We start from the raw sequence: 25237 nt of genomic DNA on the forward strand, positions 1-25237 counted from the left end.
TATCAGAACCTCCTAAAAATGTATTTTTTTCATAATATGAGACAAACATTCCTTGCATCAGAATCACAGACTGTGTGTGTGTGTGTGTGTGTGTGTGTGTGTGTGTGTGTGTGTTAAAATACGCAGCTTCTTGACCCCTACCTTGGATACACTGAATCATAAACTCAGGGTATGAGTCCATGAAAATACATTGTAACAAACATACACAGGTAACTCCTAAACTCACTAAGGACTGAAAATACGGTGAGTTGCCATTAAACAACACAATACACAAAATTTATGTCTAGCATGGTTTTAGTCACTTTCACTGCATGCTTTTGTCATGATTTTAGTGTCTTTCATGGAATACTTTCATGGAATAGCCCCCCAAAAACAAAATCATGTCCTTCACAGCAATATGAATGCAGCTGGAGGCCACTATCCTAAGCAAATCAATGAAGAGCAGAAAACTTAATACTCATGTTCTCACTTATAAGTGGGAGCCAAATATTGGAACTCATTGACATAAAGATGAAATAGTAGACACTGGAATCTGATAGACCATGCAGGGAGAGGAGGGGGAAAGGGGTGAAAAAATAACTTTTAGGTACTATGCTCACTATCTTGGTGACAGGATCATTACTATCCCAAACCTCAGCATCATGCAATATACCCATGTAGCAAAAAATTAATTAAATAATCAATTAATTTAAAAATATAGTATCTAAAGAAGAAAGATTAACTAAGTAGGCTAAGGCCAGCTAAGCAGATGATCTTAAGTAATAATGCTTTATTTCAGGGTTCTAGAAACAATCTGAACCTATCTATTCATTACAATTAGGGTACCATGTCTGAATCCTTAATATTAAACGAAAGAAACATCAAACAAAAACAAAAGCAAAAATTGATGTAAAATTATTTGAAAAAATTCTAAAATGTTTAAAACATATATGCCATCACTGTCAGCAATTGGAATTGTAACACTGATTTGAAGAATAGAAAAACCACTGAACCCATTCGTCTATGAACTACTTTAACAATCACAAGTGGTAATAAGCACTATTGTGTCCTCCAAGAAAAGATTCTAGAAAAATAGAGAACAGAACAAATTGTTACAGCTCCTGTGCTTAGAGTTACCTTCAAAAGCCATGTTTAAACTGGAGAGCAGAGAAAGTTTTTTCAAGAAAACAGCAATTTAAGTGGATATGAAAACTGAGCTATCTAGGACAATGATGTAAGAAAATGGGTTTTAGGTAGAGAAAATAGCATGTGCAATATTTTGTTATGATTCAGAACATCCTGGATCTAGTGTAAGAATTGCTTCAGATTTTTATTCCCTCACTTACTAGATCTGTGACCTTGGGGAAATCATTTCACTTTACTTTTTATTTTTTAAAATTTTTTGAGATGGAGTCTCACTTTGTCACCCAGACTGGAGTGCAGTGGCACGATCTCTTTTCCCTAAAACCTCCTCCTCCTGGGTTCAAGCGATTCTCCTGCCTCAGCTTCCTAAGGAACTGGGACTCAGGTGCATGCCACCATGCCCAGCTAATTTTTGTATTTTTAGTAGAGACGGAGATTCACCATGTTGGCCAGGATGGTCTCGATCCCTTGTCCTCATGATCCACCCATCTCGGCCTCTCAAAGTGCTGGAATTACAGGCATGAGCCACAGGCCTGACACATTTTACATTTTTAAACTTCAGTTCCTTCATCCTAAAAATGGGAATAGTATTTTGTCAAGAGGATATTGCTAGTATCAAATAAGGAAATTGCAATACAGTCCTTTGCATAGGAATGTGCACACAATTAGTACTGAAACATGCTAGCTATGCTGCCTCTGACATTATCGTAGCTAGAAGGGAGAAGGAGAAGGAACAGAAGGCCCTGAAGTGCTTTTTTAGAAATAAGGTGAGTCTCTGGCAAGATTCTAAAGTCAATGAACAAAACATGAATTTTGATGACTTCTATAAATATTCTACCCCATCCATAATACTTATTGAATAAATCAGAGATGAATTATAGAAATACGCATTGGATTAGAATCCCATCTCTGAACTGTTGTCCAGCAGACACATGGTAACAAGCACAGAGCTTGAGTGTCACTGAAGCCAAATTTCAATATTTCAATATAGACGGGCAGCTCTAATTGGTAAAATGAAAATATGTTTGTTGGCAGCCGTAATCAGAACAGTAATATGGTCACAGAAGCATCAGCGTGAGGCCAATATAGTTATATTCATGATATGTAATTAAACAAAGCATTTGTCTCATATTTGTCCTTAAAAACTTCAATGATTTAGGAAATTAGCATCCATTCACACATGAAAATGATGAGTTAACAAAATTTATATCTTTTCAAAATATATTTTGATGAAAAACAAATTATAAATCTATTTTATATATACAATGTATTTTCCTCCATTTGCTGTTAGTTTGATATTGCTATAATTTTTTTTTTTTTTTTTTTAAAGACAGGGTCTTGCTTTGTTGTACAGGTTAGAATGCAGCAGCATGATCGTGGCTCACTGCAACTTGCTCCTCCTGAGTTCAAGTGATTTTTGTGCCTCAGCTTCCCAAGTAGCAGGGATTACAGGTGTGCAACACCATGTCCAGCTAATTTTTTTATTTTTAGTAGAGATGGGATTTCACCACATTGGCCAGTTTGGTCTCAAACTCCTGGTCTCAAGTGTTCTTCCCTCCTCGGCCCCCCAAAGTGCTGGGATTGCAGGCATGAGCCAAGGCGCCTGGACTTGATCCTGTAATATTATTGTTTCTTTATGTTATATTTTATCAAAATTAGAAGAACTTTAACGTTATTTTAAGCTCAATATTTTAAGAAATCATTAAAAGTATAGTTCCCATTAGAAAAGGAATTTTATTGGTATACTCCTGCCAGCTTGAAGCAGTTGTCTTTTGTTAGCTGTAGAATCGTGGTTCTATGTATTATTTTTTGCATTTAAATATTTATCCTCTTTCCATTTTACTTTATCAATGGGTCTGTTTATATAATACTCATGAAGTCTAAAACCTATTTTTTCCATAATTTATTGCATAGATTCATGCCACTTGAAAGATTATTAAAGAGTTTCTTAAATAATACTATAGTAACATGTATTCACACCTTATGAGATGCCAAGCATTACACTAATTGTTTTGTAGGGTTAGCACATTTGATTGTGGTAATCACTGTGTCATTAATACCATTTATTTCCACTTCACATGTGTTAAAACTGAGGCCCTGTGATATTTAAGTAATTTACTCAAATCAAAAAGTTAGTTAGTAGAAGAGATAGGATTGAACCCAGAAGAGTTAGATCCTCAGTCCAGATCTCTAACCAATATACTAATCAGCCGTTCTGTGTACTAGATGCAAGCAAACAGAATTTCTTCTCTGTATATTTCACTGTGAGGACAATAGAACTATATTAGATATCTTGTGTAGAGAAAAGGGGGAAATAACTAAAAATGCAATGAAACTACTGTTATTGCTTTTGTTTTCCTTTTTATACTTTAGATATGAAATATTGTGTATATTCAATTAACATTACTGTATTAGAGTTTTATGCTGATTACAGAATGTCCACAAATTGGGCAGTAGGAAAACTTGGGTCTCCATTACTGGGTGAGTTGATATGAAAAGTGCAGTGGACATGGATGTATTGTGGTAATAAGCTGCACACTACATGGCCATAACGTGTATGGATTTATAAAATATGATTATGCTGAAAAAATGTTATATATAAAAAGCTATACAACTATTAAATAAAAGACATATGCATATGATTTTAAGTAATTCTTTATGAAAAATAAACACATTAAAATGGATGCTCTTTAGTGTAGATAAATGGCAAGTAGATTTAGGATAAAAATGAAAGTGGGTACATAAAAAATATATAAACCAAAAGAGGGTCCTGTTTGGCTCAAAGATGAAAATGCACCCTGAATTAAGGCATATTATTTACTCAGCCTTCAACCCCTGAGATACAAACAAACAAAAAACACAAGAATACAGGAAGGAAACAATAAAGGAAGAAAGGAGATGAGGAAAGAAGAAAAGGGGGGAAGGAAAGAAAGAGAAAGGGGATGAGAGAGGGAGAGAGGATGAACAAATCTCAATTAATTGTAAAACCAGATTTTCTCTAAATATTTCAGACGACTTGTTTTATAAATTCTAGGTATAAACTTTCATTCAAATTTGAATAAATATGCAGTGATATTTGCCAAATTCATCATCTTTTGAATGGCAATTTATATATTTAAAAGCTCTAGTTGTCAAGCCTGTGTTTCCAACAAAATTATCAGAATTCAAAATACCCCTTTCTGCTTGGATAAAGGTGTATGGCTTCAGATACATCAAACCCATTGGCCCAGGCAAGATCTCTATTCAAAAAGGCAAATTAAGAAACCATGTTCTTCATTAAGTTTTTGTTTTGGGCTTTGTTTTGATGAAAGTGAAAGAAAAACATGAAGATGTTGCTGGTGGAAATACTGATGATTTCTTTGTAGTTTTGGAGCTTGAGATCCAGAAGCAGCAATGCTACTTGTGGCAATAGCAACTGCGTTAAAATAAAGACCTTGCCATTCATTGCTCGACAGCTGCAGTGGTAATGTACAGCTTCATCAGATCTGTGGTAGAGTTTGGGACATTGTTCCTCTAAAATTATATTCTAATCTTTGAATCTAGTCTCAATGAGTCTACGAGCAACTTCATATTCTTTATTAGTTATCTTTTCTGTTTTCAACTAGCCAGAGTAGAATTTATTTGCAACTAGGAACACAAACATTTAAAAACAACAATAAAAATTCCCAGGAGAGGAGTGTTGTAGGTAAGTCTATTAAGAGAATGGGATTATAGGACCAGTGATCAGACTACTGTGTTTCAGTGCAGCAAGGATCCATCTGGTGTTAGAGAATGACAGTCTGACAACTTCTGGTATACAGGGGCATGCAGCTCATTGCTTGTGCTCACCTCAAATAATACTGAAGATTATATTTTTGGTGGTCAAATTCCACTATACAGTCATGAGAAATTTAAGAAATCCAACAAAGGTTGGTTGTGTCTAAATGCACTTCAGAGTTTAAGGAAATAAAATTATCATCTGCAAGATTAAGTTCTTAGTTTAAATCACATTGAAACGATCAGAGCATTTCTTGTCTCATATAGTGGAAAGGACGACAGCTATACATCAAAATTCAAGTATTTTCCATACATTTCTGAATTACAAAGATGATTTAATTTATTGACTTGCCTTTTAAGAAAAGAAGATTATTGACTGAGGAAAAAAGTTAAATCAGGAGCATTGGAATGTTTGGATAAATAAGACTGTTCAGGTGACTGAAAATATTATCATCTGCTAAAACTTATTGAGTCCTTCTTGCTAGCAGATTCAGCTGTCTAACACATGACTAAGGAAGCTGCTCCATATCAGGTCCATATCTTATTTGAGGTAGTTAATGGTTGGAAGAGAGCAATTCTCTTTCTGACCAAATCTATTATTCCATTTGAACTCAAAATCCCAACATTCTCTTGGGAGCCAATTATCTAGTTAATACTGAGGACTGGAAGCTTCTTGAATATGAGGCTCACAAGATTTTATAGCTAAATTTGAAAATGCATGGGGGAACATGTGTGAAAATGGATTTTACGTGTTCCTGATATAGAAGCAAGAAAGAATTTTAATTCAAGCTGGTATAAATATCTGATTAGAGATTCGAGAGTCAGTGTGCTACTTCTGGTAGCTGGCTTAGGTGCTAAATGCTTCTTCAATTAGTTGGCCAAAATCTGGACTGAGAAATAGGCTAAGTTAAATAAAGTTCAGACACTTGGAGTTCCTCTTTTTGATGTACAAGAATTCAATGACCTACTGATATATGAAAGTTAAGGTGGATTTATTTTTCGAAACCTGTAAAATCACCCACTGACTAAATTTTCAGAAAGACCTCGGGAGATACTTTTTTCACCATACCAATAAAAAGAATGATAAGGACAATGCTATATTTAAAAATAAAAAAAAAAAACTCTATAATTTCTATTTTCTATACTGGGGAACACAGAGAGTGAAGCTACATTCACATGATTTCATTTCTTTAGGTTTTAGGAGTACTTTACCACTGAAAAGAGGGTGGACATGGATCTCATAATAGGTAGCAGGATATAAATGGTAAAAAATATATAATACTTTAGCATGCAGGGAACGAAATAACGAGTAATCTGATCCTTGCCAATGACATCAAAATCTGGGAAGTAAAAATCTAAATTTAGTGACCTAATTAGTCATGACCTGTCAATAGTTTTCACAGTTGAATTAGTTTACTTATCCCATGACAACTTAAATGAAGAGAAACAGGGTTACTCTTGAAGAAGGACTCTGCGATAGCATCACAGGTTAGTATTGCACATCTTCCTTCTAGCTTTTCTGAAAGATATCTCCTACCATTTTAAAATACATTGGGGAGGAAAGGCGGTGGGTATAAACGCCCTGACCTTTCACAGGTGGTTGAATACTGCCTTCGAGCTAACACCGATCTTGGTGGATTCAGACTATCACTAAAAAACACTGGTGTAAGTAGAGGTTATGAGGTTCATGTGATGAATGGAATTTTGTCCTGGGCTCATTTTACAGTTGATACAGTGATACTTCCATTTCAGCTTTTGATTATTTTACTAGATCTTTGATGTGTATTTGGAAGATTTACACTGTAACTGGAAGAAATGTCTTTTTAACTCAGTGGCCCATGATATCAAAGCTGTCAAACTCTAGTAATAGCCAAACTAAAGACCTCTGAGTATTTCCCTCCTACCAAAAGAGGAAACACAAATCCCTGGGGGGACGTTTCAACTATGATCATCATAACAAACATGGAAGAAAAAAGACCGGGACTTATAAACATATGAGCCGATTTACCTTACCTATTCAGTCTACATGGAAGACAAATTAATCTTGTAAAACAAAACATACCTTTAATCAAGTGGTGGTTTAAGTACAGGCAATGTGGTTCCTTCACTAAAGAGAATCAACAAAGACCCTGGCACTCAATATTATAATAATGGTTTAACAGGCGACGTTTTTTTTTTTTTTCTTTTTAAGTTATAATATCTCAGTAAACAGAGATTACCAACAAGTATTTGCTGCCTTTTTGCAGAAACAACAGTGTGATTTCACCATCTTGTTCTAATATTCTCTGAAATTTTCAGTTTTATAGATTTAGTCTTTGGGAACACTGATCACTTCAACATCTTATGAGACTCATGCTGGTCAAATACAAGCATGGCATCAAATTGAAAAGACAGAGTGAACTGGTATTATAACATCCTCTAGACATTTGGGCAAGAACCAAAAATAAAACCCATGCAAATATAGGTACTATCTACTTTGGTGATATTTCTGATCATCTGGGACAGGTTGGAACATGCCTTCCAAGGTAAGGTGCAAGTTTGCTGCATTTTGCTACCCATCACATGTCAATATAGCCCTCTGAAAAAAGGTTCCAAGAGTCTGAGCCTATATTCAAATTAAAATTTGTCTGCTTCAGCCCAGAATTAGAATTCTGTACCTTGGCATGTTGATTATTTGTAATTTTGGTTTAGTGGTTAGAATGAGCTTATTTTCTGTTGGGACAAAATATACATGTGTACATTGAAAGAGCTTTAAGCTTAAGCTTAGAAATGCCTGGTGCAAAATTATTTTAAAGGGAAAACAAAATATATACTCATAGAAAAACATAAAATCACACTATTTTGTGATAAGATAAACTTTCAAAGTAGCTGCTTTTAATATAATTTTTTATTTTACACTATATGCTGTTATGTCTCTATTCGTCTGTATAGCTAGCTAAATTTTAGAAGTCCTAAAAGAATAGGAGAGAACAACACAAGTCTTGTTATGTAAACAAATCTAAATTTTTTTGGCAAAGAAAGATTATCATATGTAAATCAATTTTGTATAAGAATGCATTATATATGAAAGAGTCATTAGAAAACTTCAGGAACTCAATAATTTTATTCATTTTATAAGATCAATAGCTTAATAGTGAACACTATGCATATCCACTATTTTATTCTCTAATTTGCATATCCACTATTTGCATATCAACTATTTTATCCTCTAATTTCTTTATCTGCTATTTATATTTTATCCCCTTTGTAATTTGGCTAAAGAATTCTTTACATAACTAACATATTCACATTTTATTTTCTTATCACTTTTCCCTTTCTCATAGCCACTGCTTCTTTACATTATGCAACATATGCTTTTTTCTTGCTTTTCTCTCCCTTTACACATGCTTATTTTTCTTCACCAAGAAAAATTCTCACAATTTTAGAATTCTTACTGGTCAATATCATTATTATAATCACATTTTACAAGAACCATAAAATTGAATCAATTCTAGTATTTGGCTTTTCTTTAAATTTTTGTAATTTGACTATTACATGAAAAAAAAGTACTGTTTTAATTCAGATAGCTTCCCCTAAAAGCAAGTTGCTAGACTCCATAATAATATAATGGTTTGGAAAATGTCTAAATTCCATATATACATTTATAGATCTTTTAATCACCTCTTTAGACTATCAGCCTAATGCAAAATTTTCAACTTGAACACACATTATTTTTCTTCTTATACTTTTTGAATCTAATTTTGAATCTGGACAGTTCATAAATTTATTGCTATAACACACACAGAAATATATTGTTCGAGTGCAGAGAGAACACATAGTGCTTTGGCATGATGAGCACTTTGAATTAAAAGAAATCAGAAGACCTTAGATGTTTCCTGAGAACCAAAAAGTATCTAACCTTTTCTTGTTTCTTCCCTGTTCCCTACATCTCACAATTGCAGGGAGGAGCTCTCACTGAAATGTCCTCGACTAAGGGAAACTTCCTTTTCAAAAGAAATGTGATTGTCTTAAGGCCTCCTTCCTAGAAATCTCATCAAATAATCAGGAAGGATTAACCACTAGAAAAGAAAAGAGAAAAGACTAAAAGTCATCACCATGCTCAGACAGACTTTTTGTTTATTACTCTAAGGGAATTTTCCAGAGATTACCTGGGAGACTTTATTTGCATAGTAAGAAAATCTTTGTCCATAGTGAAGTTCCTCCCCTCATCTTCTCATTAAGGTTCCCCCAGGGATCAGAGAAAATTTATCTCAGGCCATTGTTCTTTGAGATCATTTATTTCCCCATTTACAACCCCCCCCCCCCATTTCCCAGTCTATATGGATAGGATATATAAGCCTCAACAATCTGGCCTTTCTTTGAGTCTTATATATGTGGATTACCACATCCATGAGAGTGTTAATGAATTTATTATGGAAGATTTTCCCTATTAAGCTGTTTATTTTCAGTGATCTCAGCAAACTTACAAAGACGGCAAAAGGGAAGCATTTCCTGTGCCCCAACAAAATCATTCAGAAAATACCAACACAACTGTTGAGGCTAATTATAAAGTTGAAATGAGTTATTTAAGAAAGAAACATATTTCTCTGAAAACAATCTTTAGAGGATCTCAAAGCTAAACTTAAAATCTGCTGAAAGAAGTTTTATATAACAACCACATATGGTGAAGATAACTTTCTTCAATTTAATTCTTAAAAGATATTTAGGCATTAAAAACTACTACAACCCCCTTTCTGCAATTTGGGTACTTGAAAAGTGTTTCTCCGTGGTTGTGGCATTGAACTTAAGACATTTTAGGAGTTATTCTGAAACCAACTTTGCAGAGATTTTAAGAGTAATATGGTTTGGGTCTGTGTCCCTGCCCAAATCTCATGTTGAAATGTAATTCCCAATGTTGGAGGCAGGGCCTCCTGGGAGGTGATAGGATCATGGGGGCAGTTTCTTATGAATGGTTTAGCACTGTCTCCTTGGGGCTGTTCTCATGATAGAAAGTTCTCAAGAGATCTGGTTGTTTAAAAGAGTGTAGCACCTTCTGCATCTCTCATACTCCTGGTCTCACCACATCAGATGCCTAGCTCTCTCTTTGCCTTCTGCCATAACTGGAAGCTTCCTGGGGCCTCACAAGAAGCAGAAGCTGTCATGCTTCTTGTACAGCCTGCAGAACAATGAGCCAATTAAACCTCTTTTCTTTATGAATTATCTAGTCTCAGGCATTTATAGCAGTGCAAGAAGACTAATCCAAGCAGTGAGAACACTATGACAGTTAAAGAGATCTGACTTAATTGATTCTATATTTCCTTTAACCTTCAAGCTACCTTTGGTCATTCCTGGGGATAGGCTGAACTAACTTTGGGAGGAATTTAGGTTATAGTTTAGCTTTAAAACAAAAATGATAACTCCTCCCTGAAACAAATCTCCTCTTTGCTTGAGGACCATGTCACCTTTGTAAAACTAATAAATTAGCCATAATATTAAAAAAGTTTGTCTCAGAGGTCATACAGCCAGAATCCACAGGATTGCTAACTTCCCCAATGGCTCCCATGGTTAACATTACTATTTTAAGACCTTTGATTGGTTTTTAAGATATTTTCAGACCCTGCAGCATTCAGATGGATCAGCTGGCATCATAAAGACCACTTAAACTGGCTCATCTGGCCTTGAGGCCCTCACCCAGAAACTGGCTCTATGCAGGAGGTCACCTTCAACTCCTTATGATTTGATACTTGACCCAACCAATCAGCATTCCCCATTCCCTAAACCCCTGCCCACCAAACTATCTATAAAACTCTAACCTCTGAATTTTGGGGGAGCTGATTTGAGTAATAATAAAACTCTGGTCTCCTGCTTAGCTGGCTGTACATGTACTAAACTCTTTTCTGTTGCAATTTCTGTCTTGATCAATTGACTATCTCTGGGCAGGAGCTCAAGAAGAACCCATTGAGTGCCTACAATTTAAAGTTGCCATATTTTTATGTACTGTGAGACTTGGTTCTGGAATGTTGATACTGAGAATGATCTTGATTTTTTGGGTAGGTTTACAAAATGTTACAGTGAGAACTCAAACAAATAGCAACCAAAAGTCAACAAAATTGTCGCTGTGAATACAAAAATTTGTTTTATAAGACACCTATATATTGACCACCTGGATAAAAATTAATCTTTTTTTGGTATTTAAGATATTCAAGTTTGAAATAATATACTTTGGAGGCTGAAGAGGCCAGAAAATTAAAGGCAACTAGAACAAATATTTGTTGAGTACACCATTAAAAAATAAACAGTTATTTCCCCTGTTTAGTTTATGAAAGGAATGCCTTTCAAAGAAGTTAAGGTTTTGTAAGCTGGAGAATGTTATTCTAAAGGAACACAACTCTTAGTGATTATTTGACATGCTTACACTATGTTGGCAGAAGATAATACACAGGAGCAAGCAAACTTGAAAGATGTTGCATATGAAGACAAACCAAAGGATTCAAGCCAATATTTTTCTAATATGGGAAGAGAGTACACATTTATGAACACTTCTGATGTCTAGATAAGGTGATGAAAAGTCAACACAAGGTAGCATTGCCTGAAGCTGAGTCTATGCTGAAGAAAAAATTGATTTTCATTATTCCTGTCTGGCTCTTTAGCACTTCTATTAGGTTCAGCTTAGTTTAGGTAAAAATTATAAATGATTCACTGGGGAAAGTGGCATATATGTGTGCATTATGTGTTCTATTGGAAAACAATGCCATAGACAAGCATTCAATGTGGGTAAGATCATGTATAGTATAGAATAATTCCTGCTACATTAATCACATGCTTTACACAATCTGGGGTAATTTTAAATGTTTCTCTCAGGTTTATCAATCAGTGAACTCAACTGCATACATTTTCTTATTCTTAAAACATAACCACTTGGTTTACCTGAGATATCCAACAATTCCTATTAATTATGTTCACTGAGACTTCTAACCAACAGCATTCCCTCATCAAGCCTAGCATTCCACAACCTACAAACTTATACTAATATTATACAAACTAAGCCTGATTTCATTCACTCAAACATCCTGTTTCTTTGTGAGTTACTGGTGGCAAGGATGTGCTCACTGACCAAAGCCCACCTGAAGTACTAAGGAGATGACAAGGGTACTATACTTGGGACTGAGAGTTGTAGCCAGTTGATAGAGGAACAACTTTTTGATTTTTAATGCCCTTTTCTTCCCCTCCCAGATACCTGTTGGTGGAAAAAACATGCTACAAATTACTCTTAGGTTTAGAATGACTCTTGCCACATAGTGGGTTGAATTATTAAATCAGTTGTAGTTTATCTTTGGCTTTTATCTTACTACGAAAGAAGTCTTCCATGTTAATCTGCTTAAAAGTGAACATTTGAGGGAAAAACAAAGAAAAATCAATAGCTCAAACAGGACTGTATTCCCTACTGCCGAACCACTTCCTAATAATTCCACAATTTTCATATGGTATATAGAAGTGTTTTTATGTGGTTGTATAATACTTCATAGCTATTCTAATTTTGATAAATGAACTTAGCAAAGACAATTTTATTGCATGCATTTTTTGCTACAATAGTTGAAATAATATGAGAAGATTTATGATCTGCTAAGAAAATTCACCTGTGTTGCCAAGCAAGCAAATAAAACCTGCCCGATTACATGTTAAATTAATGAGTTTTTAAAAATTAAAGGAAACAAAAAATAGATTTGAGCCATAAAAATGAATGCTATGAAATTATGTGAGATAAATTTTGCTTCAAATGGATTTGATCCACATATGTATTTCTAATGAAAAAAATTCAATTAAAAGTGTTTCTTTTTTTCTGCAAATGTTATTGCTAAAAAAGCTTTAGCTTTCATTTATTTAAAACTTCAAAAGCATTTTTGATGTGTTATAGTTTAAGTCCTGACCTTTCGGTTAATGGAAAGTTCTCGCATAGATTTCAGTCAACCTGGCTGTTTGCTATGGAAATAATTGACAGAGCTAGGCCTAACATACACAGCTTGCTTGGGCATGGCACTTACCTGCTTGATTTGTGGTTACATTTACAGACACATACTGCCGGGCTCCTGGGCTCAAGTCGGACACTCCATTCACTGCCTCAATCTCAAAGGTATAGTTTGTGTGAGCGAGTAGATCCACCATCATGACAGAGGTGTTTTTCAGGCCGCTTTGCCGGGGAAGGTACCTGACATGACTGCCACACTCCTCACACACACCTGCATGGGAGTTGCACTTCTTGCATGCAATATAATATGACACGTCTTTCCTTCCACCAGTGTCAGCAGGCGGAATCCATTCCAGAAAGACACTAGTTTCATTAACATTTGAGATGGCATTCCGAGGAGCGGAGGGGGGTCCTGGTTTGCAAAGTAAAGTAAGAAAAACAAATTTTAAGATGATATTAATTAGGCATTATTTACCACATGAATTCCTGGTCTGAAGGAAAAAATAGATTTGCAATAAATCTTTTAAGTCATAATCTGTAGTTTTGTTTTCATAATTTTGTAGGAACAATAGAGGGGTTTATTCCCTATGGAAATGACTTAGCTAAGTAAAAGCAGAATGTTTTGCTTCACATATGTGTAAACAACTATTGAGTAAAATTATGGATCCACAAATATGATTATATAAAAGTATATATTTAAAAACTGGTGAGTTTCTTTGGGGATTGAACTGAATATTTCCTCATTGATGCTAATCCCTATAACCTACAAAGTAAACACGAAGTACCTACTAAGAAATGGGCATAGGAAAACAGAATTTTCAGCATTGCTCCTGACTAAAAATTTTGCAAGTTAAAAAAAAATAGCCTTAGTTTGCTTCAAAATAGATTGCATATCTAATTGATACATCACCAACAAAATTTGAAACTCCCTATTCTATATCAAAAAGGCATTAGAACTTAAGTAAATGGTCAAAATTACGATTTACAGTAAAACATATTTACAGTTACAGTTCTGCAATATTACAGTTCTGCAAGTTTTGAATTTTACTTAATTTAAAATCTGAAATTTATTTTAAAAATAACCTTCAAAGGGACTGCAATAGGATGAACAAAAGTGTTCATATTTTGAATGATCAATAGAACAAATTTCAAACACCAATAATCTACGAAAATAAGAAAAGAAATACATTTAACTCAAATAGTTTCATAGAATCATAACGTGCTAGCTACTAATAGCTATTAGGAGTAAAACTTTCCTAACCTCATGGAGTATTTTTGGATATTTTATTTTTTATATCTTTCTTAATTGAAACTGAGTGTAGTTTTTAAAATATGTTTTATATTCAGAATCATCTTATTTCAATAAGATGAAATATTTCCGCTAAAATATGAATAATGAAATCCATGGTTAGAATTGCTTTATAAATGTCTTAGATTAAGGGTAACCATATCCTATTTGTAAATTATTTTAATTATTCCTGAACTTGATTAGCATAATAGAGATAAAAAAGTTAATTAGATGTCTAACACTATAGTCAACATTTAGATATTTAGTTAAAACTTCAGTTAGCTGTTAATGTTATATCACCAGCTAAACGTATAATCTCAAAGAGAAAATACGTTTATATTTGTCACAGAGACAATTTGGACATTTCTCCTTACAGAGATTAAAATAGAGTATGATAGTAATTAAACGGTTCATAAGCATAAATTAAGCTCCTTAGGATGATCTGTTATCTTAATATGCATTGTCTGTTCTAAATATCAAAATTAACAATTTTTAACTAACATTTATTAAGTCATGACTTTTGAGGGATAGTTTAAAAAGTGATAAGAAAGCTAACTGATATTTAAGATTTAGCTGGATAGAATGTCATTTATTTATTTATTTATTTAGAGACAGAATCTTCTTTTGTCACCCAGGCTGAAGTGCACTGGCGGTATCTTGGCTCATTGCAATCTCCACCTTCTGGGTTCAAGTGAGTTTCCTGTGTCAGCCTCCTGAGTAGCTGGGATTAATTACATGGGCCCACCACCACACTCAACTAATTTTTGCATTTTTGGTAGACACGGGGTTTCACCATGTTGGCCATGCTGGTCTCTTAACTCTTGACCTCAAGTGATCCCACCAGTGTTGGGATTACAGGTGTGAGCCACCGCGCCTGGCCAAAATCTAATTTAAATGAAGGAACCCCTTAACTAAACACTTGACAGCTTTGCAAAAAAACAAAACAAAACAAAACAAAACAAAACAAAACTCCACCTTGACCATATTTATGGTTGAATCCTATGAATTTTGTCGTACGTGCCATCTCACATACTTCAATATAAAATAGTCCCCTTTAAGTTGAAATAATTTCTTAAGATGGAAATATCCTGTCTATCATTGGTGGGCATTTGGCTTGTATTTGCTTTACTTGGTTATTATGAAACGTGCTGAAATAAAAATACATGTATATGTATCTTTATAGCACAATGATTTATAATCCTTTGGGTATATATCCAGTAATGGGATTGCTGGGTCAAATGATATTCCTGGAAATACACGTATTCTTGTTTACTACAAATTTTAGCTTATTTAATAGTGCAATGTTACAGATAAAATGAAATTTAAGATAAAAATTACAGGCTTAACTTCTGAGAAATATATCTAATTTAGAACAATGTAAAGCTTTTTTTTTTTTTTTTAATTCTGAAACTGAAACATACTTGCATTTAACAACTTTTCTCTAAATCTATAAAAATTCATCAGAATCAGAATCCTCATTTTTTTCCTGACTCTTCTACTAACAGCTCCCCAGTATTTGAATGGGGGTACAAACAGCTTTAAAGTCAAAAGGAAACTCAAACTAAGTGAAACCCTAAAGTAGAGGTAAAAAGTAGCAGCTTGAACTAACATGCATCTACAAAAATCATGTAATGAAATTGCACTGTCCTAATCAAAGATAGGTCGAACTATGAGATTAATCCTTAATTTAAGCAGATTCATTTGACTCTAGGTTTTATTTTTGTTTGATTTTTTTTCTGTAGGCTTTTAAAATTTGTTTCATAGATTTAAAAACTATGTATATTCTATAAAATAAAACTGAATTTGGAGCTATAAATTCAGTTCCAAAGAGCTAAAGCCAAAGTGAAGCTCAAGATCTTCATCTGAACACCTATCAAGCGAAAAGGAAATCATATGTAGTATTTGTGTTATTATGAGTGCAACTAAACATACACACACACTCACAGATTATGTATTAGAAAAATCTTATACATCAGTCCCAGTAGTTTTTTTTTTTTTTTTTTTTTTTTTTTGAGAAATACATACAAATTAGTACTCATTTGACAACACAGTATTAGAAATTCACACTCCAGGAAACTGAGAAATGTGAAGCCTGACTGGGCTTTGGTCCTAAAAATGTGCTAAGCAGTCCTTGCCACCAAAGCACAGCTTCCTCCCTAATGACCCAGCCCCATTCCCAAACCTAACAGATTTACAGAAAGGAGGCTCACATGCTCACATTTATGCTGAAAAAAAGAAAAATCATGAGTAGAACACTTAAGAAAAATACTAATTAGAAAATTAATAAAATGTAAAGGGTAAATCAAAACACGGTTTTCTCTTTAATTTACAACTCTGTTGTCTACCCAACATTTTCCCTGTTACTTGGGCATTCTTTTGCTTTCATAAGGAAATAATTATTTAAATCTCCACTGCAACCAAAACACATCACATCCAATCATAGTTTATATATTCTCCATTCATATGTATCCTTACAAAAGTGCTTGTAATAATGTTATTTACCAATTTGAAGAGGAAATTTTTTTTTCACTAGTAAGCAGATAACCCATAAAATCATCAGTCCTGGGATAAAAAGAATGGTCTTCACAATGTAAAGCTGATTAATCGCAATGTAAAGCTAATTAATAGCAATGATTTAAGGATATCTGAAAATATATTTCACTGACTCTGAAATTTAGACATTATGAAATTCAGATACAGTTTCAATTTGTGATTCTTTAATAACAAAATAATCTGCATTGCATTTTTAAATTTAGAGAGGGATACTAACATTTCAAGTTTTTATGAACACTTTTGAAAGCAGCTTCAACTTCCTGGGACCTAAAATAGTAAATCCAGGCAGTTCATGGAAATTACACAATATGAGGAGAAAGAGATTCACTTTCCTTCTCTTTCATTTTCTGTTTTTTTTTGATTTGCTACAGAACCTTTGCTTGTAGAAAACTCTGAAAGTATTGTCATCAAGCAAACAAATGTATATATGTGTTACATTCTCAGAAATATATGGAAAACAAAATATAGAAATATATATATATATATGGAAAACTAAAAATGTTGAAAGATGTGGATACATCCACTGGAAATGTTGAAATTAAGTGTTCACTATTCATGTACTCTATTAACCATCAGCAAATGTATTAAATAATAGCTAAGGACACTGACTAACAAGAAACATGACAGCTGCTTGAGAACCCTAGCAAAAAAATTGGTCTATGCAACTCTGATCTGATTCAAATCTGATTTGCCACTCCCAGTTCTCTATGTTCTTGAAATGTTTCATGTGTTCTTTTAAAATTTACTTTATCAGTGACTTTATTGGGGCAGGTTAGAACAAGATGGTGTAAGCTCCACCAGCTACATAATTATGTAATGAGAAAATTGGCAGAGGCAGAGGAAGAAGAAGAAGAAAAGAAAGAAGAGAAGAAAGAAGAAAAGAAAGAAGAGAAGAAGAAAGGGAAGAAGAGAAGAAGAAGAAGAGGAAGAAGAAGAAGAAGAAGAAAGAAGAAGAAGAAGAAGAAGAAGAAGAAGAAGAAGAAGAAGAAGAAGAAGAAGAAGAAGAAGAAGAAAAGGGAGAAGAAGGAGAGGAAGAAGGAGAAGGAGAAGAAGAGGAGGAAGAGAAGGAAGAAGAAAAAAAGAGAAGAAGGGAACAAGAAGAAGAAGGAGAAGGATGAGGAAGAAGAAGAGGTTTTAATGTAAACTGGGAAGTAGATTATCAAAGTCATATTTGGTTGTCATGAACACTTAAATAAGCCACATTATAAAAGCAAAAATTCTGTATCTGTGTCTCAGGTGTTGAATTTGAAGTTAGGAAAAATGGATGCATCTAACATTGAGAGGTAAAGGAGACTCAAAGTTTTTCAGTGCTTACTCAAAGAGACTGAAAATTGGTGAAAACTATGTAGAGAAGATTAAACATTATGCCTGTTTTGGGGGAAATGTTAATAGAATATAACAGGCTCCATCATGTTGTTTCCTCAAAACTGGTGAAAGTTAGCATCACCAAATATCCATGGGTTTCCTTACTTGTGCATGCCATTGTGGGTGGATCAGACTCTCTCCTGAAATAATCCTTTTCACAGACACAAGAGGTTGAAGCTTCCTCATGGGTATAACTGTGAGGTGGACATTTGCCGCAGCTCTGGATGTGAGGTGAGGCTTTGAAGAACCCAGGTCTGCACACTGTCAAAAGAAATAAGAGACTAAGCTTTTCCCTGAAACAGATGCAGTGTTTGTTTTGTGAATAATGCCATTACTTTGACTAGTATACGCAGATTACAGATAACACAATCTTTGCACCAATTGCAATAATTTTTCATAAGCTTCTGGATCATAAATACCAGGTTATTCATTCAAATAATCAAATATTAATTTAAAGCACTTAAATATTTATAGAATGTACTTGCTTGTAATGATTTTTATGCTACAGGAGCTTATAGAGAATTGTATTGATAAAAGGCAAACACTTGTATGTATTTAAAACTTAAAACAGTGCTTTGTGTATGATTTTCACTCACTTTATTATTACCACAACTATGCTAAAGAGATTAATATTATTCCATTTAATGCTAAAATGGCATGATAAAAAGTAGCTGCTCAAAATTGTTTTATTGAATAATAAATAAATTAGTCAGTGCTAAATGCCTCATAAATTCTGTTAGATTGGAGAGAATGCATAGGTGACCTGGTATATCAACCATATTATTTTGATTTCAGGAGGAGTTAGTTGACATTTGTTTTACATTTACTTCATTTTAGAACTTTTCTTTGAGACACCTACTGATTCAACATTTATTCTAACATCAGTAAGGCTTATATACTATACAAATTCTAATGATTTCTTAAGGGCAAACATTATGCCTTATTCAGTTTTGCACTTACTTATTCCAGTGTTTGAACACAAAAGGCATAAAAAGGGCTCTACGAAATGTGTAAATGAATGAATAGAGTGGCATGAATATTATAACTTAACTATTTAGAATCACATAAAGAAAGTGTTTTCTGATATTTCTGTTAGTATTTCTAAACTTATGGTCAGGTAGTGCTCATGAAGTAAATCTTTATATTCTGTGGATTTCCTACATGTTCATATTATTCCTGTTTCTCAATGGCTAATAAAGCCAAACTTTAATATTCTATTGCTCAGTATGTGTCACTTGAAGACTACTAAACTGGTGGTTTGAATGCTTTGTGTAGCTTACTTTACATAAGGCTAATCAACTATGTTTTTCTATTTTCAAAGCTCACTACATACACTGAAGTATCATGTACATTTGCCGAAGCCCAAAGGGGAACTTGTATTTCAGTAGAAATTTCTGATAGACATAATGAATTGGGGCCAATTTTCATATGCTATAAATGATTTCATGTTTTAGTAATCCATGCTAAGGCTCTCTGCCATCACCATGAATAATCAGGAATTGGCAAAATTGAGAAGGTACTCTTTTCAGTAGATCTAATTATAGTGATAGTAAAGCCTTAATGTTCTTATAAATTCTGAGAGAATGTGAAGGTATTTGAAAGATAAGAAGAGCTTTTTGATTGTATTAGGGACATTCCTGTAGTTAAATGATTAGGAGAAGATTTAAAATATTATTTTTCTTATAATAGGATTGCCGTAGCAGCCAATACCATACATAGTTAAGTTATTCAATTTTTCTTCTTTTATCCTTTTAGTAAAACAATTCTCTCTTTAAACACTATTTGCTTTCAAAGATATGAAGTATCAATTCACATGTTCTAAGTATTTGGAATTCATTTACCATTTATGAAACAAAAGTCATTTCTTTTCTTTTCAATGAGTGGCTCTAACTTAAACACTTTATATTATATCACATATAACACTGCTGTTCAAATCCCCAAGGGAGCTTTGGAACTAGAAAATAATATGAATCAAAGTAAAAAGTAGATAAATGTATCTTTCTGTTCAGTTCAACAAAATAATTTCAGCAGGTATGGTGGGCCAGAAACTCTACTTGGACTCGTTTCAGAGAGTAACAAGATAGACACAGCCTTGACTTTATGAATCTTAAAGGCATTCCATAAATATTATAAATATTATTACACTAGGTAAAGAAAAAAGAGCTATAGCAGTGAAGGTATATACCCAATTTAACCTGGATAATTAAAGAGAGACTTCCCTCAGGATGCTGAGTCTCTGCTGATATTTGAAAGATTAGGAAAATAATTTGAGTTAGAGTGCATTAGTGCCTTAAAGAGAGAAATCATTTCAAAGGATCACATGAAGTGGAGAACAAATAGAGACATGGAAAATACTAAAGAATTGATCAGGAAGGTAGTCAAATAAAGTGGAAGAGACAAATTTATACAGGACAGAGGGCACCGGGCCACTAAAACCTTATATCTTTTATCAGATTTTTGGTACTTTTTCCTTTATAGGGAAAGAGGTCATTAGCAAGTTCCCCCAGTCCCAGCTTTATTAAGGTTTAACTGACAAATGAAAATGGAATATATATACAGTAACTGCAAAGTTATTAAGCCAGGGAATAATGAGATCAAAGTGGTGTTTATGAGATCATTACACAGCAGCCTAGGTAAAAATCAAGAACAGGAGCAAAGAGGTCTTTTGTTTCTATTGCATTGGTTCAGAAAGAGACAATGTCATTTAACCAGAGTAGTTCCAGCAGTGATCAACAAAACTAGGTGAATTCAAGAAATGAGAATGAGGTAAAATCAACTAAATTTCATGATATATTTAATGAGTTAGATGAATGAGTGGAAAATTATAAGAATGACTAGATGGTATTTGGCTTAAACATCACAGAAAATACTGGCATCATTTTCTCAGAGAACAGAACAAGAAATGTGTTGGAGAAGATAATGAGTAATATCTAAGGTATTATTTAATTTGAGGTGGTTGAAGTAATGCAAACAGATGTTTAGAGAGAAAAAGAATTGTGTGGTGCAATATTATCCAAGAAAAATATCATAAACTGTAATTATTCATCATCTTCAAAACATGACCCTGAATTCCAAGGGTCATAGAACCCTGCTAGACAAAGTTATATTATTCCCTTTGTTAACTTCATTTCCAGTATCAACAGGATTATCTTGTAGTGTCTCCTTTTTCTTCAACTCCTTATGAGCTCTGTTTCTGATACTATCAGCTGATGCAGTCATTTGTCTTGTGCTGACATAATAAAAGTGATCAAGAAGAAACTTTCTCATTTCCTACCACCAAATCTCCAAACCTATATGTCATGGTACCCATCCTGTCTACCTTTATTTCTATCAAAATAAAATGTATCCTTGTTCATATAAAATAAAAGTATGGGCATTTGAAGTAGCAACCCCCAATCTGCTCTCTGAGATGAAGCTTCCAAGTAGCTACAGTCTTTTTGAGATGCTCAAAAACAAAGCAAAACAAAACCAACAACAAAACTATCAACCTTACATGATCCCAATTTTTCCAGTTTTGTTCCACTTTCAGGATATGATTTCTTAAAATATTTTCCATACCTACATCTGCAGTTCCTCATTTTAAATCACACGACTACTCACTCCACTCCATTGAAACCCTCAATGAATATTACTTTAGTTAAGATTGCAGTTACTTTCTTGCCATACTCACTTCTTAGCAATATTTGACATGCCCTCTTTCTGGAAACTCCAGACATTTTCATTACAAAATGCTAGCACAGCCTGCATGTTTCCAAGTAATATTTAAAAGCTCTTTAAAGGCTGTCTCCTACCACACTCATTGTCTCCACCCACACCAGTCTACTTAATTCGTACACCTGAGAAACTCTTCTCTGCCTCTGAACACTACAGGAAAAGCATTCTCAGCTAACAGACAAGAAACATAAATAAATAAATGTATAATATTTTTTTTTAAAAGAGCTTGTAGTCCAACAAGCTTTTTTCATTTAATCTGAAAGCATTTGGAAGACACTGTATATATAATTTGTTTTTTGAGAGCATGCTTTCTGACCATAACTGTGACAAGACATGTTTGGGTTGTCTGAGAAAATAAAAACCTTCTTCACACACATAAAATTATAGTGTGGAATAATAAATAATAATAAACAAATCATGACAAAGAGAGGCAAAACTGACATTTTACATTTTAATTATGACAACATTTAAGAAATAATTATTTAGATAACGAATAAAGTTTATTTAAATACCAACCCAATATGTTTTATTAAAAATAAATTAAGCTTCTAGAGCAAAGTTGTTTCATATGATGTGTGTACACTACCTAAATATCATTTAGAAAACACTATGCCAGTAATTTGAGTTGGGCAAAGCGGAGTAGACAAAAAATGCACCTGATGTTAACATGTTTTATGAGACTATTGTGGCAACATTCGGGGGGAAAGAAAATCATGTTTAATAATTATTTCTACACATGCTTGAAGGCTCATGTTTTAAATGCAACAATTTCCATGGTATATATGCTAATCTGCAATAATATAGGTTCTTTCCCTACTTACCCTTTAAACCTTTGAGCCATCTATTTAGTATGTCTCAGTGCAGGTAGTAAAATTTTATTATTATTATTATTATTATTATTATTTTTTTTTTTTTGAGACGGAGTTTCACTCATGTTACCCAGGCTGGGAGTGCAATGGCACGACCTCGGCTCACCGCAACCTCCGCCTCCTGGGTTCAGGCAATTCTCCTGCCTCAGCCTCCTGAGTAGCTGGGATTACAGGCACGTGCCACCATGCCCAGCTAATTTTTTGTATTTTTAGTAGAGACGGGGTTTCACCATGTTGACCAGGGTGGTCTCGATCTCTTGACCTCGTGATCCACCCGCCTCGGCCTCCCAAAGTGCTGGGATTACAGGCTTGAGCCACCATTCCCGGCCTATTATTATTTTAATTGTGTAAAGTCTCATCCTCCTTCAGTTTATATGAACATTGCAAAGAACAGAAACTGTTCATTTGATGATATTCATCACATGGAGCATAGTTCTTTGTACTAAAGAAATATTCATTAGTATTTATTGGTGTAAATACTACTTTTGTGTCCTTCTCTGGGTCTAAATGACACAGCAGAAACTTATGAAAAGCTGATTAACATGAATTATTTAAATATTAAGTACTGGTAAGTAAAAAGTAACATGCATTGCAGTCTTCACTTATGACTTTAGAAATTTTACACAAGCCACCAAAGTCTAGCTTTCATATTGATCACTTCAGAAATGAAAATATTAATGACATATATTTTAAAAAGTATAAAAAATAAATCAAAAACATTATCATCAATATTCAAACAGAGGTTTTCACTTATAAAAATTGTGAAATTTGCTGTAAAATATTATAAGAAATTGTTTAAATATCCTCAAAATTGCCAAAAAGTTATTAAACTGACAAATTGGATTGATTTTTCATAATATTTTCAATTAAATTACTTTCAATGTCTCCAGTATGTTTTACCCTTAAAGAGTTATTAACCTTGGGCTAACCAAGTATAGTTACTTCATAATTCAAAGTCAACACTCCAGAAACATGGCCACAAAAAAACTTTTAAAAACATTAATATACATGATAATTATGAATTTAGTAATTCAAAATATTACAATTATCTCCATTAGAATTAAAATATACAGCCACATGTTTGTGTATGTATATGCATGCTATACATATACATAATTGAATTAAAAATGCACAGGCTATTGTTGTTTACAATGTTCAAGGTATAATTAACTTTCAAAAGCATTGCTGGGATTTATTAAGTATGTTTTATTGAGAAAGACAGAAAATCACTATGAACAATGTTTATCTACCATACCTCTATCATCTGTGAATTATCAGAGGATTATAAGCTAAGCTAAGTGAATTATATTTATTTAATACATTTTTCAAAATAAGGTACTGAGAAGATAGTTTAATGTGGGTTTAACATATGTGTTTGCTAAGAAAAACAGCATAACACAGAATGCCATAAGGAAATTACAGCTCAAAACATGCCATATTTTAAGTACCATAAATATTATTAATTATACCAAAATTTAACAGTGACAGCATTTTATCCTTGTATTTACAACGTTAGAAGTATAGCCAGAGCAAACAGGTAAGAGAAACAATAAAAGGCATCCAAGTAGGAAAAGAAGTTAAACTACTTCTCCACTGACAATGTGATTCTGTACTTAGAAAACCCTAGAAACTTTACCAAAAGGTTCCTGGAACTGATAAATAACTTCAGTAAACCTTCTGGATACAAAATCCATGTATAAAAATCAGTAACATTCTATATGCCCATAATATTCAAGATGAAAGTAAAATCAAGAATGTCCCATTCACAATAGCCACAAAAAATAAAATATGTAGTAGTACATTGAATCAAAGAGGTGAAAGATCTCTACAGAAAAAACTACAAAACACTACTGAAATAAACCATAGATGACATAAACAAATGGAAAAACATTTCATACTTATGGTTTGGAGGAATCAATATCAATAAAATGCCAAACTGCCCAACGCAATGTGCAGATTCAACACTATTTCTATTAAACTACTGATATCATTTTTCACAGAATTAAACAAAACTATTTCAAAATTTTGTGTTTCATATGGAAACACAAAAGGGCCCAAATAGCTGAAGTAATCGTAAGCCAAAAAGAACAAAGCAGGAGGCATTACATTACCCAACTTGAAACTATAGTATTAGGTTACAGTAAGTGAAACAGCACAATATTGGTACAAAAGCAGACACATAGACAAATGGAACATAATAAAGAGTCCAGAAATAAAACTGCACACCTACAGCCTTCTGGTCTTTTACAAAGTCAACAAAAATATGCATTAGGGGAAAAACTTCCCATTCAATAAATGATGTTGGTATATAGCTTGCTGGCTATAGGCAGAAGAATGAAACTAGACCCCCTACATTTTACTATGTGCAAAAATTAACTCAAGATAAATTGAAGATTTAAATTTCAGGTTTCAAACTACAAAAACCCTAGAAGAAAACCTAGGAAGCACCATTTTGGGCATGACCTTGAAAAATAGAATGTATGGTTAAGTCTTTAAAAGCAACTGCAACAAAAACAAAAATAAAAAGTGAGATCTAATTAACCTAAAGATATTCTGCACAGCAAGAAAACCTATTAACAAAGTAAGCAGATAACCTGCAGAATGAAAAAAGCTTGCAAACTATGA

The 25237-nt window shown here is 33.5% G+C and overlaps 1 protein-coding gene across 7 annotated transcripts in view; it reads right to left on the reverse strand.

Moving 5' to 3' along the window:
* EPHA5 (EPH receptor A5) overlaps nucleotides 1-25237 on the reverse strand; it is a 349250-nt gene that overhangs the window by 153122 nt on the left and 170891 nt on the right. For 4 of the 7 annotated variants that reach the window (XM_017508671.2, XM_017508669.2, XM_017508670.2 and 1 more), the window contains exons 4-5: nucleotides 18135-18290; nucleotides 12900-13235 (exon numbers count right to left, since the gene is read on the reverse strand). The exons of 1 other annotated variant lie outside the window; for it this stretch is intronic. In XM_017508671.2, the coding sequence (XP_017364160.1) occupies nucleotides 12900-13235; nucleotides 18135-18290 (492 nt within the window). The remainder of the gene's footprint in view (nucleotides 1-12899; nucleotides 13236-18134; nucleotides 18291-25237) is intronic. 2 more of the 7 variants (XM_017508672.2, XM_037731413.1) reach the window with 1 other exon arrangement.

This window comes from Cebus imitator, unplaced genomic scaffold, assembly GCF_001604975.1.
Source record: "Cebus imitator isolate Cc_AM_T3 unplaced genomic scaffold, Cebus_imitator-1.0 Scaffold398, whole genome shotgun sequence".
Lineage (NCBI taxonomy): Eukaryota > Metazoa > Chordata > Mammalia > Primates > Cebidae > Cebus > Cebus imitator.